The 18,755-nt window shown below is 35.2% G+C and overlaps 3 protein-coding genes across 5 annotated transcripts; 2 read left to right on the top strand and 1 right to left on the bottom strand.

Annotated features, from left to right (window-relative positions):
• The first annotated feature begins 2,792 nt into the window (after positions 1 to 2,792).
• Positions 2,793 to 4,062, top strand: LOC144714228 (endoribonuclease Dicer homolog 1-like). The gene is made up of 2 exons (XM_078588922.1): positions 2,793 to 3,302; positions 3,613 to 4,062. Exons 1-2 carry the CDS (start codon positions 2,793 to 2,795, stop codon positions 3,859 to 3,861), a joined length of 759 nt encoding a protein of 252 aa, XP_078445048.1. The 3' UTR covers positions 3,862 to 4,062.
• Positions 4,063 to 11,954: 7,892 nt separating this feature from the next.
• On the top strand, positions 11,955 to 15,122 carry LOC144714351 (coatomer subunit zeta-1-like). 3 transcript variants are annotated; one of them, XM_078589075.1, is made up of 7 exons: positions 11,955 to 12,157; positions 12,596 to 12,755; positions 13,092 to 13,239; positions 13,348 to 13,425; positions 13,839 to 13,923; positions 14,003 to 14,094; positions 14,795 to 15,122. In XM_078589075.1, exons 1-6 carry the CDS (start codon positions 12,155 to 12,157, stop codon positions 14,060 to 14,062), a joined length of 534 nt encoding a protein of 177 aa, XP_078445201.1. In that variant the 5' UTR covers positions 11,955 to 12,154; the 3' UTR covers positions 14,063 to 14,094; positions 14,795 to 15,122. The 3 variants fall into 3 exon arrangements, with proteins under 3 accessions (XP_078445201.1, XP_078445200.1, XP_078445199.1); XM_078589074.1 differs by having other exon boundaries at positions 14,752 to 15,122; XM_078589073.1 differs by lacking the exon at positions 14,795 to 15,122 and having other exon boundaries at positions 14,003 to 14,302.
• On the bottom strand, positions 14,599 to 18,747 carry LOC144714353 (protein yippee-like). Its single transcript, XM_078589076.1, has 5 exons — positions 18,587 to 18,747; positions 17,359 to 17,402; positions 16,688 to 16,796; positions 15,001 to 15,056; positions 14,599 to 14,902 (listed from the first exon to the last, which is right to left on the bottom strand). Exons 1-5 carry the CDS (start codon positions 18,680 to 18,682, stop codon positions 14,791 to 14,793), a joined length of 417 nt encoding a protein of 138 aa, XP_078445202.1. The 5' UTR covers positions 18,683 to 18,747; the 3' UTR covers positions 14,599 to 14,790.
• Positions 18,748 to 18,755: the final 8 nt, after the last annotated feature.

Here is an 18,755-nt window from a genome sequence, read left to right as displayed (position 1 = left end):
CCTTTTCTGAATTCTGACAGACTTGGATCAACTCATGACTGAACCAATAATATGAGCCAAGAATACCATTAAGTCCAATCATGAAGAAATAAATCTAGTTATAATCACTTTCTGTGGCCTAAATCTTAGATTTTTTTGATAACATTTGCAGAAATAGAGATTAATATGCCTTCCATCGTTGTTTCAGATTTATATCAGAGCAACTTCATTTGAATGGTAAAATAATGAGCTCAACATAAGTTTGTATAATTTGTTTTGTATTGACTAATAGAGAATAAAAGTTGAATAATTATTTTTCTTCTTACCAAATGAACAAAACCAAATATAGTTTTGGTCAGAGAGATATCTATCTAGCATATGATGAGAAAGAGTTTAGCAGTCACCCTAGGTGAAAATAGTAATTTAATATCAAGAGTAAAAACATTTAATAAATGAAATTACCTTTTTAATAATAACTACAATATGATGTGAAGAAAGAAACATGAAATTGAATTCACAATATGTTTGATAATATGAAACAGAATTAACCATCTATTTGGAGTTATTGGGCTCAAATGTTTATATGAATATTGGAATAATATTTTTAAAAGACTAATTGAGTTTATAAGATGCATATCCCTCAGGATCAACCCATTCAATTCAAATTGATGAGACACATTTGAGGAATAAAATCTGAGCCATCAAAATGAGGACACCCTAACTATTAGCCAAGTTGATTCAAGTCACAGCTGTGTAAGTTGTCTTGGTTGCGACACAACAATACATATTATGAATGGAAGGTGATTTTTTTACTATGATCCTACACATCTTGATCATAGGGTTCAAATAGGCTTACCCAATGCATCAAAAAGTCCATGAAGGTGATTTTACCGCCAAGCTAGTAGTTTCAGTCGTCGGTATAAGAGGATACATCTCAATGAACAATGTGATGAAGCCCCTGTCCAAGGTAGTGGAAATATTAGAGAAAGCGTTCTCTGATTATTTTCCAATAAATCAACCCTTACGAGGATGACTGATTGGAGTTTTAAAGTTAAAAATATCCTAAATCATTCTAGGAGTTTTAAATCATTCTAGGTGCCAAGCTATATTTTTAAAAGACTAATATCCAAGGTATGACACAAAAAGGTTTCATGCAAGAGTCGATGAACTCATGTCCACCTTCTACAACAGACAATATAGCTTGGCACCTCATGTGTTGAAGATTCAACCCATAAATAATATGTGATGCTTGATCTATATATTGGATATAGTTTATTAATTAAATGGTATAATACAGAGGTATTGGGATTCTGGAGTTACCAAATAGACCAGTACATGGGCCTAACGAGTCCCAGACATATGATATTATTAGTAGAGCACAATTCAACGTAAAGGGTTGGAATAAGTGATCAGTGTTTCCATGTTTAAGAATATAAAACTTCTTTGGACAGCGAGCTCAAATATATAGACATATTTTACCTAAATTCTTACAATTTTAAAGTAAACTTATCAATAAACTTGAATTTTTTACATTTATTTTCACTAAATTGAAAAACTGAAATAGCTTTGTCAACTCTTATCTCTACAGATTTGATTATACTGAGAGAACGACTTTATAGATTTAACTATCAATGACAAAATGTATATTTGTTTCGTAAGAATTTATTTACCTTCACAAGGACAATATATTGTCAAAATTTTGAATTGTACTTTCTTCGGAGAGCATTGAGAAGACGATTGGAACTTAACATGAAATAGAAAACATAAAGTGAGACAAACTATTTTATCCAACACCCACTAAATTTTCCAGGTGGGATGTAGATATGTGGAAATATATACAAATGGGGTTATCTAACATTTATGAAATATCCTTAAGGTTTTTTCTTCCTCTATAAGCAAGAATCATTTTTTCATGATCAATCTTTGAGGATGGATCTATATCTAGTGATTGGACCTGTTTGAGCATCTATAATAATATATATCTTTTCCCATCTTTTCTCACTTTGATATCCTTGCATCATTCAAATGTCAGCCATCATCTAATGGTCTGATATTAGTTTTATTTTTTTTATGTAGTCCTTATGATTGCTGGATACAATCACGGTGGCAGAGGTGGCATATTTAGCTAAAATACTTCTAATTTATCAACACGTGGAATTGTTTTCAACTCTCTACATCATGATCATTTACTACCAGAAAAGAGGGAGGATATAAGTCTTCTAGTACAAAGACACTTGTTCACAGCAGGTAATTCTTGCGTGTCAGCAGCTTAAAATCTAAGAAGATTTACCATCTATTTAAAATGTAAGTTACAGAGCGCAGGTAGTTCATAAGAAGCTATCTTTGTTGCGAGGAAGAAGTCTCCCTTGTTCTAGGAAACTGCTGTCTCCAAGGTATAGCTATACTGCATTTTCAATATTTCTAAAGAAATAGTTCATAAAATGTATAACCCATTATAAGATCTTCGTTTTTCTTGCAGATTTTCCATTATGAAGAGGCTTGAGAGCAAACTTCTGGCTTCTCAACTGAGGAGCTTAATTGGCTGCCCTTTACCCGTTGCAAATATTAAACACATTCAAAATAGTGGTACATATGTTTATTTCTATTAATGATTGAATCTTATTAACTTCGATTTATTATAACTCTGGGTGACAATATTGAGAACTTTATCCGCAGTATCATGTCCAGAGACATGCTATGAGAGAACGGAGTTCCTGGGGAATTCATATTATCTGAAGTGGGTCGTCTGCAGGCATTGTTTTCTCAGATATCCTCATAAAAATAAAGGCAAACTCAAAAGAATAAGGGAGAATATGGTCAGCAATATGATTTTATGTCAGTTTCTAACTTCTGTGATAAAAAATGATAATTTTCTGGCCATTGGTGATGATAATGAAGAAACGGAAGGTAGAAAGCTTGAGAGGGGAGCTGAAGCTAATCATCTAATGAAGCTGATGGGCTTTGATTACGTGAACAAGCGCTACAAAGTTTCACAAAGCTTGATGAGGAGGATGAACTTGGGAGCTTTGGAGAATATTTTAAGCGTAAAATTCAAGAACAAGAGGTTATTGGCGGAGGCCATGACACATGCATCTAAATCCTCGTCTAGATTTCCATGTTATGAGAGATTAGAGTTTCTTGGCGATGCTGTTCTTGGCTTTTTGATCACTATCCATCTGTTCTTGACCTACACTGATCTCCGTCCAAGCTGCCTCACTAACCTCAGAGCAGCAGCTGTTAACAACAATTACTTTGCTCGTGTTACGGTTAAACACAATCTGCATCTCCATCTTCATCATGGGTCTAGCGCTCTTGAAGCCCGGGTGTGTTTTTTAAACCCTAAAATCAAAATCCAAAACCACAAATTCTTTTTGAAACTTAGATTTACTTCTAAACTTGAAAACCCTGATTCTCTCGTTGAAAACCAGCTTAAACCCTGAAAGTTTACTAAGCCTTACACTCTTGTGAAATCTCAGCTTAAACCTTCAAATCTTACATCTTTAAGTATTCTTTTTTGTTGAGCATGGAGGGCACTTGTGGGTGCTGAGATGTTACGACGTTACTTCTCTTTGAAGTACATCAATAAAATTCTAAAAATCAAAATCTTGTTGGAGTACATATTACATGCTAAAGCCTAAACCCTGTTTTTTTTTTTTTTTTGAATTTCAGATTAGTGATTATATCAAGAACATTGAAGGCGAGCTTTCAAATCCGGGTCATAACTCTTCTGGTTTGGGAAAGGCTCCCAAGGTCCTGGCAGACATTCTGGAGTCCATTGCAGGAGCAATCTTCCTTGACAACGGAGGCGATCTAGCCCCTGTTTGGAAAGTAAGCTTTAATCCTTCCTCTAATCTTATCATTATCAACCCATCCAACTCTTAACCCATCAAATATTCCAGTGAGTTCTTTTTATCTCGGAAGGCGTCAATCACTTAAACCCTCCCCCTGATATGAAGATTGTCACCCTCCCCAACTTTTGACCAGTTTTCTTTGAAAAAGCTTGCACTAGACCAATCATTATCTGAAGCTAACCAATGATTAATACATCATCTTAACTTATTTAATCCTCTACCGAATCTCACCATCATCACCCCATCTGACTGCCCAAATAAATCACCTATAAATTATTACAAGTATCAATAATCCCATCCAACCCTTACCCAACTAAAAATCCTGGGACTTACGATCATCTTGCCTTGTGTTAACTTCTTTAATCATCCATCTAATCGCACTATCTTCACCAATTTGACTACCCGTCAACACTTCCTGTAAACTCTGTTCATCTGGGTTGGCGCTCACCGCTTTAATTCTCTTATTATCGATATATACGTCTATCCCATGCAACTCCAACCATACTTATCATTCGTTAATTCTCTGAAACCATAAAAAATTCATCTGGGTTGGTGCTTACCCATTTAATCCTCCCCTAGGCTTAGTTATCATTATCACCCCATCCGGTCATTAGATGTCATTCGATCAACATCTATCCAATCTTAAATGAAACCATCATCGTCTATTTATCAAAATCTAATCATGGGAATCTGGTTAGGCGTTGAAGCCGCTTCTGGAGTCGATGGCGACGCCGGAGATATTAGCGGAGGAGAAGTTGAGAGGAGAGGAGAAGAGCAAATACAATGGGGAGAAGTTCAACCAGAAGAAGTCATAGCTTGCTAGACTTACTAGTCTGCATGGCTGGCGTTTTTTGGGGTGGGAATTTTGGGTCCTGCTGTAATGGACAGAGAAGAGAGAGAAAGTGAGAGTGCTTTTGTATAACAGTGTTGCACAAGTCTGAACAGATGGAGAGGAGAATGAGAGGGATCTCATGCAGAAAAAGATGTGGAGCGATAGTTATTTGATTTAGGGTTGACATAAAGATTGTGGGTAAGAGGGATTTCAAGTACTGGGTCTTCAGTAAAAAGGGTGCAAAGCTAGTGAGTAATTTGGAGTAGTTGATCCAAGTCAGTAGTGGTTTTAGGGAGACAAAAATGAAAATGAGGATTCAGATATATGGAAATATGGATGGAGTACTTTTGAGTTCTGGGTCTTGATGGAGCATGGTCATGATAGATACAAATATGTACATAAAAAACTGGATGCTGGATCTGCAGCATAAGTGGGCTGCAGATCCCGTAAGAGTCTACTCATAGTGACAGAGAGATGTTATGAGAGTATGAGAGTCATGATCAGTTGAGAGAGAGGGGATATATATATATATATATATATATGAGAGAGAGACAGAGAGAAAGAGAATTATGCGAGGAGACATCTCTTGACTTAAACCTCAATACATTATATCACAGTTTTCTTAAATTCTTTCTTCTGAATCTCAACAAAGTACTTGATCTAAATACTCAATCTATATACCTCCATGTCCTCCTGAATTCTTATAATCTCAGTTCTATAATCTCACATGATATTTCCTTTCTCACTTCACCCAATCTCTGACACTTAATTCAAAAACTAAATATTTTAGAAAAATATTAATTTAATTCTATATATTTATTGGGAGGCGGTTATGCATCATTAAGAGGTGGACTTGATGGTGGCATACGGGATTGTGAAAATGTGGGTTATCCTTGAGAGAAGAGTAAGAAAAAGATCAAAGATTTCACAAACCTCATTATCGTGTGCCCAATCGGCTGAGTGGTGCATTCTCTTCACAACTGTTTATCAGATCACTCCTCCAATTCTTCACTCTCATTACTCAATCATACAACCAAATAAATTTTTTTATGAGAAAATCAAAAGGTTAATTTTTAATGAAACCCAAGTGTGCCTTTTAAAAGATATGGTGGGAATTGTATCCCAGACCATGTGCGGTTAGAGGACAAGAGGATGAAACTAACATCTTGTTTCTAAGCTGGAGCAATTTGAGTCATTAAATTTTTTCTCTCTCCTCCTTTGTCCTCATCACGGACTGCTAGTTGGACTCAAAATCATCAGATTTCCCAAACTTTGCATGCCAAAATCCAAATTTATGATGAGGCTCTTGAGAACACTCATATTTAATAGGTCAATAAGAAGATATTTATAAGTTTATTTTCATTAAATTTATATATATGTGTGTGCGTGTTATGATTCCTAACATGATTAAATCTATTTTTAAACTGATGTTTTGTATTTTAAAATATTTTTAGGGATTTTATTCTGAAAGAAAATATTTATTCTCAAATATGAATTTTCCTTTATTTTCGACATTATATCTACGAAGATAAGATTTCTCTAAGTTGGAAAATATATTTATTTATATTTTTGCATTGTATTTGATTTAATACAAATTTATTAGTAGGCTTTTGGGTTTAAATATTTGTCATACGATTTAATCTAATGGTGACCAATCAGCATTTCTCTGAAGAATTGGCAGCCCAATAATTGTGAAAAAGTACCATTATGGCATTGCCAATCGTGATGCTATATTGGCTAATCATTGACCAACACTGAGTTCATTCTTTTAAACGCTGATATTACGTTGGCGAATCAGAAAAATACCATATTTTTTGAAATAAAATGTGATTTAAAATAACGAGAGAGGAATTAAATAATAGTTACATTTTCTTTTTTTATTCACTTTGACTGGTCAATCTTTGGGGCGTGGGCAACACATAGACAATCCAAGTATAAAAGTGGTGCTCATGTGTATACGTGTCACCCATGTGTTAAGTATTTAATGGCTGATGAAAGATATATCATGGACCTGGCACAAATTGACACGCTTCCACGTCACACGCTTATAGTAATTAATATTATGATTCCTTTTTTAATTTTATTTTGTCTTATATTGCAGGGAGTCAGGGACACATGGCACATCGAAGCCATTGATCAAGGATGATGTGTTAAAACCTAGGTGAATCATTGAGGACAAGAAAAGAGAATTCCAAACTTCAAGTCTTGATATCTGACAATCCAGAAGGTCTATCGATCTGATAATTTGAGGGCATCTTCATCTCTCTCTATCGATCCTCTACCCGTCAATATGGTTGGATCTATAACTTGAACGCCAGATATTTTTACAAAATATATTTGAACTTACTTCGTCCTAGAGAGGCTGATTGAAAGAGAATGAAGTTTTTGAAGATCCATCAAGGCGTCTTGGTGTTCTGGGTACTATAAGAATGTCAACAGATGGGGAGGCTTATTTACATCAGGATATCACCTTGATCATGGTGAAACATAGGGATCTAAGGTTTGTCTCTTGCCTTACATTACAGTTTCTTCAACGAATCCACTAATTAGATCCTTAGCATTTTTCCACCTCCATTTCGATATATCATCCATCATCCCCATCACACATCCTCTACATCAATGGTGATCATGCTTATTGCCCTATCGTCCATAAAAAGCACAAAACCCCCAATCACAAACTCTCCCACCTTTCCCCCCTACTCATCTTCCCCCAACATCTCCCAACATCTGACATTCTAATTTCCATCTATTATATTCATGTCAGCCTATCTACTTCTCCTATTGACCATCACATTTTCGTAAAATAACTAGTACCATCCTCTCATCTCTCATTTATCTCATCACTACCTCTTGCCTAAAACATGAGACAGTTTCCCGAATCATTCTCTAGAGATAGTTAAATCCCTAAGATCCATTCCCTGTGGAGATGACCCGTACACAACTACTTGCTACAATTATTACGCGAATATTGATTTATAAATTTTATTGACTAAATTAAAATAAAAATGACATCATTTTGACTCCAAATTTGAGTTTAGCAGCTCCAATATGCTACCACATGCCCTTTGTTTTTTGCATAAAGCACTGACTTTTTGCATAAAGTTCTACTTATTTGATGCGAACACATGTTATCATTTTTCAAAACGTTAATAATTGTTGGGCATCAAAATCCAAGTGTTTCATTCTACTATAGCATGTGTACCTGAAAAGGGTGAATTAAATGAATTTTGGGGCATCCTGTGCATCATCAAATAACATCATGACATGTATACAGATGTATCTACAGTGGAAAATGCATTTATTACGAGCCCTGTCTTTTGAGCTTCTTTCAAATCAAGGAAAATGGGCAAGTTGTTTCTGAAAGAAAGATTGAGTGCAAAAAAGAGGCATTTTTATCTTGGCTGTGCAATGTTTTATGTAGCAGGTTTTAACAAATAACTACTTTGGAGGATGCATGATGTCAATCATTCACCAATGCCAATGATTTGCTGACAACAACCATTGGCTGCAATCCAAACAAAACAGATTGTGACATCTGATGAAGCAGATAAAATAAAATAAAAATAAATTTAAACGTTATAAATGTTTAAATAGATAACTAATCTATATTAGTACTTATAAAATTATATTATTTATGAATTTAACGTAAAGTTTTTAATAAAATACAAAAAATGATAAAAACCGTTCTAAAAATATATAAAATCTATTAAGCAGAAATAATAATTGTTTATTATCTTTTTTAATTGAAACAAAAAAATTTAAATTATATATTTCATTAATATTGGCATGTTGTTTGTTATTATAAACTATCCAAATGTTTAATGTAAGGACTTACTAGAACATTTTTGTAAAATAATGAGATACATGAATTAGATGAATATTTAATGAAAACAAAAATAAATCATCAAAAATAATAATGGTGATGGAAGTTGAGTGGACTCCTTGGCTCAGAGAAAGATATTTTCCGAACATATATCATATACATACGGTGGAAGAGCACTTTAAAGAGCTGCATTAAATTTCTGTATTCTTGGAGATGGAATTAACATTTGGTAATTACCCTATACAGAAAGACAACATACATTTTTGGTACAACATTTGGCAATACGCAAGGGAACTAAGAGTTTAAGGTGATGCCTTTTGACGAACCAGTAGAAGTTTTGCGAACGATATTGCTCCAAAGAAAGGGACATCACAAACATGTAATATATATGCTGGGAGATATGTTTCAAGAGTTTTATTGAATGTCTATATTCTCAGAGCAATAATTAGCAAACGGTTATCAACATATACAAAAGGCAAAAGACACTTGAAAACTGGCAATCAAAACTTCTCAAGGGAAAAATGCTTCAAAGGTGATGCCTTCAGGTTAAAAAATGCTACATTAGTTTTTCTAACTCGTACGAGCCATATATGTCAACCATTTAAATGTAAAGTAAGTACTTGTATTTTTATGGTGTAATGATCCTTATTGCACTCATATGGGAAATTTGTGCCCAGTTTTCTCAACTTTGGCCTCAAAATTAGGTTTAATCATAAAAAAATACATGTCAGGCTAAGTTTTCATCACATACATAAAGAATCGACCTTCACAGAAGTGGTATCAATTGATTTTCATAAGATTCATGACATTGCAGAGTTAACTTATTTATAAAATATTCATCATTTAAAGTATTCCCTTTGTATGAGTTGTTATTTGTACAGGTATATGACCATCCCTTTTTCCTCTAACAAAATTACATAGGAAAGAATTTGCATACGGAATGCAGAGGTACATAATGTTATTCATAGTCTTAAAAGGGCTTTTATAAAATAATGTTTTTGTCTCTACATTAATTCTCGAAATCATTTTTGGTTTAAACATATATGTCTGGGTGAGAAGTGGAAGAACTTTAGTCTTTTTTATTAGAGAATTAAACTCAAAAATAGTAAAAAGAGTAAACCTTATTTTTTGTTAGAGAATTAAACTTATTACCTGATGTTTAAGTGATTCCAATTACAAACCTTTATTATATTTGGTCTGATACTGACTCAGGAAAATGTGATGAAAACTGACCGATGAACACGACTTCACGGAAATTATAGTGGTTATCAACAAAAAAGGTACTACTTGATGCTTAAGCGATTAAAATTACATGTACATCGGTATAGATTAAATTCTGTAGTTTGAGACAATGAGATTCATCCTTAAAAACAAGAATGGAGGACAAAACTGGCTAAGCCTCTAATAGTAACCAATCTGGAATCAAATAAAGATGATGCACATTTTGTGGCCTTCTATGTTTCATAACATAATTAGCATATATTTTTAAGATTGGAACGTGATGTAGGAAGAATTACTGATTTACTGTGTGTGGCTATTGAAACATCAGATCCCAACCATGGTCTAGAAAAAAGAGTCACGGATTTAAATTTTATTATCAACGCAGTTCTCTTTCAAAAAAATATATAGATTGATAGATATCGAGGTTGATAAGATATTGAAAACCTCAACTTAACCCCCAGATTCAAAGTTCAAGTAATTTAACATTATATCAATATGTAGACGTAATGGCATGGACCAATTCTTAAGGATTTGCAAAGTTCCCTAGAAACAGATGGTGGAATTAAGGTGAGCGCTCCAGTCTCCCTCATTGACATTATTGGCTCAAAAACCAAATACACGCATCAAAACTTTTTTTGCTATTTGATATTTTGGTACAATCAAATTAAGTCAATAACAAAGATAGATAAGTAAATAGATAGATAACAAGGTGAATAGAACTGGTTACGGCCTCAACTTATCCCCAAGATGGAAAGGAAATATTTAATAACATTGTCAATATGTTGATGTAATAGATGTGGACTAATTCTTTAGGATGAGAAAAGTTTCCTAGAAACAGTTGGTGCAATTAAGTTGGCCCCAAAATCAAACCCCTGCATCTAACTTTTTGAACTCTGTATTGATAACATAAAATTAAGTCAATAAAAATGTGGCATTATACTTGACTTTTCCACTTAATTTTAAGTTTGCACTTGAATTATTCACCAATTGAGGTTAAAAGTAAAACAAATTGAAATAATTTTCCGAAGTCATTTGTTTCTATATGTAATTGATTTCTGAGACTAACTGCACTTGACTCCTTCGAGTTGAGAGTATTTTTTTCATCTTCTTGGAGTTTTACTAAAAAATAAAGAATTTGATAAATTAATCGGTGATTTATGGATGACAATACAAAAAAATATAAACCCAACCATGGCCTGATCAGGAAAGATAACCTCAACACATGAAGTGTTGGGTGCTGGGGGCTTCATTGGAAGCTAGAATGTGATTTTCTAAGCGGAAGAAGTTGAAATTGATTCATAATCGGTCTAGAAAACAAATCAAAATTGTTTACCTTGTGGAGAACTTGTTGCACCCTTGACTTTATCCCTTGGAGAGTGTTCTGAAGCAATTCACGCGTCCAACTTCTATAAGGATCCATGGGATCAAGGTGCTCTTGGATCTCTTCTTCGAACTCTCAAACTCTTTTTGAAGCTCTTATAGCTTCTCACCATGAAGATACTCTTCTTGGTTGAAGTAGAAAATGAAAAGTACAAAAGGGGAGGACGCCCAGCTCTGGCTGCCTGGGTGCCTTACATGGGTGCCCCTCTTCTATTATACTTAACTTAATTTTTTCCATAAAACCCTTAATCTTATAACCATAAATGCCCCTATAATCTTATCAATCGCTTTAGTAAAAGTATATTTGTCCGAAATTCAATTAAATACTGTACTAGTCTGGTAAGGTGAAATGTGGATCCTACTATTTTCTTCTGCCACACGGGTGAAATTCGATCAATTGATGGGCCATGTGAGTTAGCTGAGGCTGGATTGGCTAAATATAAAAGTTCATGGTGTAACCACATGCAATACCACAAGGGACAGACGTGTCCTGACAATTATGATGCATGACATCAACATCATCCTTGACAAACTAAAAATGAAATCATGATTATATCGTAGTTAACATGCATTGATGTTGACGTCAACTTTGACTTTTTATGCACTCCCTAGATTTCATTGTCCTCAAGTCCCCCGTCAATGTCATCTGCTGATGTCATTATAACCATTCTGTCATCGTCGTCATCGTAATATGATGACAACTGGCGATCCCCAATTAGGTGAGCCCATAAATGAGAAATTAGCAGTGAAATGTGGGTCCCACTATTTGCCAAACCACATGGGTGAAGTTAAGTTACAGCAAGTTAATGGGCTTTGGAGGAAAGGTGGGCCTAATTGGGCCTTAACAAGGTGGGCCCGGGTTAGGTTGAACGCGAGGGCCAGTGGGGTACGTGGAAGAAGCAGACGCCGTACCGTTGGCTAAAAGTCGTTTGGTGGGCCCACCAATATGAGTTTTTCAACAGCTTCTCGAAGCGTCGTCTACATAAGCAAGACGAAGAACTCGTAATCTCCCGATCTGAAGTTCGAAATCCGAGTCTATTGAAGGAAACTCTCTTCTTCTACCATCTCATGGTAAGATCACGTTAGATGAATGTCGAATTCGTGCTTTTGCGTTGTTTTCTATCGTTGAGTTTTCCCTTCTTCTTGATTTTTCCTTCAAATTCTGTCAATTCTTCCAATTTTCTTGCCGACCTATCGATTATAAGTGGATTTCGAGAAAATTTCGCAGGCTGTATGCATGATTTAAATTTTCGCCACTAGACACTCAAAAATCCGCTGGAATCACCAATGAATGTGTAAGTAATAGATAATCTGTAAGAGAAAAGTTAATAGAAGATCAACAGTCCGTGGATGAAAATTCATCTATCGCTCGTCTAGTGCCCCAATTTCGAAAAAGATGAGGAGGAATGAGGATATTGATTGTCGTTTTACATTCTCGTAATTTTTATGACATCTTTGATGTTTTATGGTAATTCATCAGGGTTTGAAGAGTGTATTTTTTGAATACAGGACTACTGCCCGAGGGTTAAAAACATTTTTCTGTTGGACTCAAAGGGAAAACGAGTGGCTGCCAAATATTATGCAGACGATTGGCCGACTAATTCTGCAAAGTTAGCCTTTGAAGAATCTATATTCACCAAAACTCAGAAGACAAATGCACGAAATGAAGGTGAGATACCGCCCAGAATTGACTGTTGAAACAAAGTTTTTAATCAAATGTCAATTCATTTGGATTTGTTTTGTCAAATGTCAGTCTTTTCAACTTAAGCCGTTATCTGAGCTTCTGCAAAAGCAAAGAGAATGCAATAGCCGAGATACAATACATAAAAGATCAGAAAATTATTAACAGCTTATCATTTGTGAATCAGATATATTTTTAGTGTTTTTTTCCTTAATTCCACGCTAAAAGATCTTCAATCAAATATATCAAAATAGATCTTCTATCTTTTCATAAACTTCATATTTTTTGTTATTTTGACTCAAAATTATGCATTTTTGTACCCAGCGGAGGTGACCATAATTGACGGTTACGTGATCATCTACAAGTTCATTGAGGATCTCCATTTTTTTGTTACTGGCGGTGACGAAGAGAACGAGCTCATCCTTGACGCAGTTCTTCAGGGATTCGTTGATGCCATTGGAATTCTTCTCAGGTTTTTCTCTTGCTTTCCTTTCTTCTCATTCTCTTAAAATAAAACTCAAATCCAACCAAATTTTCTTGGAAAAGTTTGTACATTCACCGGTCTTGATCGAATCTGCAGAAACAACGTCGAAAAGAAGACTGCCCAAGAAAATCTGGACCTCATTCTGCTCTGTCTAGACGAAATTGTCGATGGGGGGTATGATAATTCCTGTCGACAGCATTATTTATTTTTTAAGCTCAAGCCAAAAATCTATGATTTTTTTATCTGGAACTCAGAAGACCCGGCCAGAGACCGGCATGATCATTATCGATCAAAGTGATTTGATATTTTTTATCCATCTAGATCGAATATTACATAGATCTATCAAGATTTCAATCCATCGTCTGATCTAATTGGCCCATCGGACTGTCGATTCCATCTGAATTTATTGTCCGACAAACTCAGAGAGTTATATCGTTCAATGATCGTATACTATTCGGATAACCTTCAAACCCATTTGAGAAAAAAAAAATTAGGTGAAAAATTTGGGATGTTCACCGATTCGTCGGATGTTCATCCCTTGTTATAGTTCAAAAAAAAAAACCCATTTGAGAAAAAATATTTTACAGGATTATTTTGGAGACTGATGGGAATGCAGTGGCTGAAAAGGTCAAAGGTGATACTTCGGATGGCAGTTCATATCTATCTGACCAGGTATGCTATTTATCATAGGCTTAATTCTAGATTATCTCCAGGTAACGATCATTGATATCAACTTCTATTATGATAACAGACAATAAGCCAAGCTCTAGCAATGGCGAGACAACATCTGACAAGATCGCTGCTCAAATAGTCTTATCTCCAGTGGAAACAAAAACTCAACAGGTTTTATACCGTCTTTTTTTGTTGAAAAAAAGGTTTTTTACCTCTTTATACTGCACCTTTCTTTGAATAAAACATTAAATTCCTCATTTTTTTTTTCTTTTTTGAGGTTAGCTGAGTTATGTAGAAGAGAAAATGGATAATGGACCCAACAGTGTATCCCTTGATATTTTTTTCAGTAAAAGGTTGAGTATTTCACCAGGATTTAAAATATTAGATTAATAACACATTTTCTCTCTCTCTGGTATAACAGCCTCTTACCCCTGGTTAATGACACAATCCTACTTTTAAATCCTGATGAAATATGAGTAGAATTGAATATTATAAAATATTTCTCAATTCAGGATATAAAATTCTATAAACAGCCTTTCAATATATGTGTAGAACAAACTGAATATTACTGCTTTACTCGATCCCCGTTCTCCGTAATTGTCGCGCTATTGCGAGATCTTTATCTAAATTTCCTTGTTGTTCTCTATTTCCCTCTCTGTAAATAATCATAGGATATAGAAGGAGAGGAAGAGTTAGTATGACATAAATTTCATGTTTTAGAATCAACAAAATGTGAAAAATGAAGATATAAACAGGGGGGAAGATGAGAACTATCTACAAAACTGGGCACACCGTAATCTCGTCCCAATCCTTCATCTCTACACGCAGCGGTGACGTGCCAGATTTCATGAAAAAATGATGTCCAATTCAGGACAAGTTCGGCGAGTCGTCGGCCTCCTCATCCTCGTCCTCTTCCTCCTCGTGGAAGCTGTCTTCGCTCTCGCAGCAATGACTCCCATCAGGGCCACAGACTTTGACCCTGGCAGAGATCCAGTTTAACCGTTGACCGTTGACTTAGAGGGAGAAAACCATGAGAGAGAAGAGAGAAGAGAATAAACCTCGGTTGACCCTGCTCACCTTTCCAATATGAACATCCCTTCTTTGTATCTCTGGTTCACCACGTGTGATGTCTCCTGCGAGAGACGGCAAATCAGTGGATATAAACAGTATATATTAATATAAATCCTTCTCAATATGTATCTCTATCTCTATCTCTTACTCCATCGCCATTGCCATTTCTATCTCCATCTCTTTCTTTATCCCTATCTGGATGTCAATGTCAATTCTCCACGTTGATTCTATATCACCATCTCTATCTCATTCTCAATCTTAATATCTCTCCCAATATGAATCGCAAATTTTTTCCTAATCCAGACAACAATCTCCATTGCAGTCACAATCTCTATCTCTCTCTCTCGATTTCAATCACAACTTTGATTTCTATCTACATCTCTATATCGATTTCAATCACAATCTCTATCTCTATTCATATCCCCATCAATCACAATCTCTGTCTCTATTCATATCCCCATCTCTACCTCTATTTTTATAGATATCTATACATCAATTTAAATCACCATCGGTATTGGACATCTCCATCGGTATCTTTATCTCAATTTATATCTCCATATCCATCCACATCTCACTTTCGATTTCAATCACAATCTCCATCTCTAAATATTTCTGATACACAACACTTCTTCTCCAAGACTTACTGAAAAAGGAAAAGAAAGAACGAAGAGTAGCATCACTGTGTCGTTCTTGTGAGAAAACCATGAATAAGGAAGATCAGGAGGGAGCAGACGACATTCAGTCTTTTCTCAAGGAGGAGATCTCAACTCTTCCATTTTTCTATCTCAAATCTATTTTTACCTCAGATATTCTTGATACTCTCCACGGACCATTGGATTTCTACATCTATCAGGATTCTACTGATATAAATATCACATCGTCTTCTGATAAGAAAATATCATCAATTTCTGATCTCATCAATCCATATCTCAATCTCTATCTCCATCTCCTTCACAATCTCTCTCACTATATCTGTCTTTCTTTCAGTCACAACCTATATCACTATAATTATCTCACTTTCAGTCACAACCTATATCACTATAATTATCTCACTTTCAGTCACAATCTCTATACCAATCTCTATCTCTATTTTAATCACAATCTCCATCTGTTCCTCTTATTCTGACTCTTTCTATACCTATTTCTCTATCTATTCTATATATATCTCGATGTCTGTGTCGATTTCAATCGCATGGAAGAAAAAAATGCTAAGAATATGGGTGTTGGGTAGACATGGTTCTTCTGTTCTGTTCGTTTAAAACAAACAAAATATTCGCACAAAAGAACCGCACAGGGCCTTGTTCTTTGTTTTGTTCTTTTTTTTTCAAAAACAAACCAAATTTGCACATGCGCACAAATTCGCACATTCGCACAAAACTAGAACAAAATTCGCACAAAGCGAACAAAAGAAACGCACACGGGTCTGTGCGATGTTCTGTTCGAATTTGTTTTTGTTCTGTTCGGAAAATCGAACAGAACAAACAATTCGCACAAATTCGCACAAAAAGAACAGAACGACCATGTCTAGTGTTGGGGGCTTTTAATCACAATCTCTATCTGTATCTCTATCGGTTCCTCTTATTCTAACTCTTTCTCTACCTATTTCTCTATCTATTCTATAAATATATCTACATATATATCTGTGTCGATTTCAATCTCATTGAAGAAAAAAACGCTAATAATATGGGCTCACGTATTTCCAGCCCAGGATGGAACCACATCTGACGCAGAATATGTCAGCAACCGTGTGCATTCCTGTGGTCATCAGCCGTTCTTCTTTTCGTCCCGCATAAATATTGACTCTGTGAAGATGGTAAAACGCCACTTATGTCAATGTTCTGGGCATAGAAGGAAAGTAGTTGACGTTAGCTCTTTGAACTACAGAAAGAAAGAGAGGTTCAAGCCAAGAAAAAAAAGAGAGGTTCAAGTTTTTCAAATAATCTGAGTTTGTATGGTTTGAAAGCTAAAGTTTTTGATGATTGAGACGAGGAATTCTTAGTTTAAAAAAAATTATAATGGTGTTGGGCATTTTCTCCCAAAAGGTAGGCGCATGCTCCCTCTCCTAAAGTCGAGCATTACGTCATTTCATCTTGATAATTGGCATCAAGTTTCTTTGTTTAACCTTTGGATAACCAAAGTTTCTGCTCGTAAACTCACCTGTCAGAATGTTCTTAATTAAGTAAACTCAAGTGAAGAGAAAGCAAGCCCAAATTGAAGATATTCACCCAAAGAAAGTCAATTGTAATAAGAGGTACATAAATCGGAATGATTATGAACTTAGGGGTCTTTCCCTTCTTGATTATTTCTTTTTAAGCTGAAGACGAGTATGAAAAATTCGTATCCAGGAAAGAGATGATAACTTACACCTTGCTGAAGAGGTAGGCTTTGCCACGGCTGCATTGAAAAAGCTGGACACGGAAACAGGAAAAAAACAGATCTTTGAGACACTAAATAGAGGAAGAACGTCAAGTATTAAAATCTTTAAAATTATAATTTACGACGAACACTTTGTAGGCACTGAAGTTGATAAAAAATATTGGTAAATTGACAGTCAGACAGTAAATCTCAATTACTGAAAGCATTTCCCAAGAGCCACATACAATGAACCCTAAAAAGAAAAGTTAGTTCGTAATATGTTCTCGCCGATAAATTGATGATGAAAACTTATTAAGATGTCGCCATAGAATCAGTCTATTGGAGAAAAATACAAGGATTGGGATCCGATTACGAATTGAATTTCTCCAAGAAAGTGGGAAGGACCAAATATTGTAAACATATATCTAATTAGGAATTGCTTCGACCATTCTAGTTGAATTTGAGGATCATTACTTCATCTCCGTATTTTCAGAGGAAGTGGACTAAAATCTCCGCATAAGCATTTGTATTTTCTTAATATTTTTCTCATAATTTATCAAACTCAGGGAATTTGGCAATTATCAGAAGAGGATTTCATTGCCAAACGCGAAAAGACAACGTAAACCTGAAAAATTCACACGCAACATAAAACCTCATATCCTAAACATATTAAAAGTTGCAGGAATCGAAAATGATGAACTCCACATCCAATTCGGACAGAACTTCCAAGAAAACTTAAAATTCACACGCAAAGGAGAAAAAAAATAGATTTATCTCATCGTTTCCAGCAACAATATATCCGAGATGAATTCGAAAGAACCTCATACCTAAACCTCTTAAAAGTATCATAAAAACGAAAATGATGAACTACGCACCCAATTCGGACAGAAATTCCGAGAAAACTTAACAGACTTATCTCATCATATTCGGCAGACATATATCAGAGATGAATTCGAAAGACCTGATATCCTAAACCTCTTAAAAGTATCATAAAATCGAAAATGATGAAGTCCCCACCCAATTCGGATACAAAGTCGGAGAAAACTTACAAATCAATCGCAAAGAAGCAAGAAAATAGATTTATCTCATCATATGAGACAACAATATATCAGAGATGAATTCTAAAGATCAATATCTTCCCCAAAAAATATTTTAAAAAAACTCGAATTTTCCACAATCTTCAGCTTCAAGAAAACCAAAGAGATGCGATTAAAAGAGGAAATCGACGAAGTTCTACCCGAGAGAAGATGTCTCCTGCTAGGGCAAGCTGAGTCTCGCAATGCTTACAACTGTAGATCTCCCCTTCAAGAGCGACGAGATGCAGCCGCCCCATTCTCCCGACCTCCTCGTCCCTTCTCGCTCCGGCAAATGAACAGTCTAAAACAAACTATCTTCAAATTACTTAA

Source organism: Wolffia australiana, chromosome 17, assembly GCF_029677425.1.
Source record: "Wolffia australiana isolate 7733 chromosome 17, ASM2967742v1".
Taxonomy (NCBI): domain Eukaryota; kingdom Viridiplantae; phylum Streptophyta; class Magnoliopsida; order Alismatales; family Araceae; genus Wolffia; species Wolffia australiana.
The sequence above is the reverse complement of the archived record's forward strand: the minus strand, read 5'-3'. Positions and strand labels throughout refer to the sequence as shown.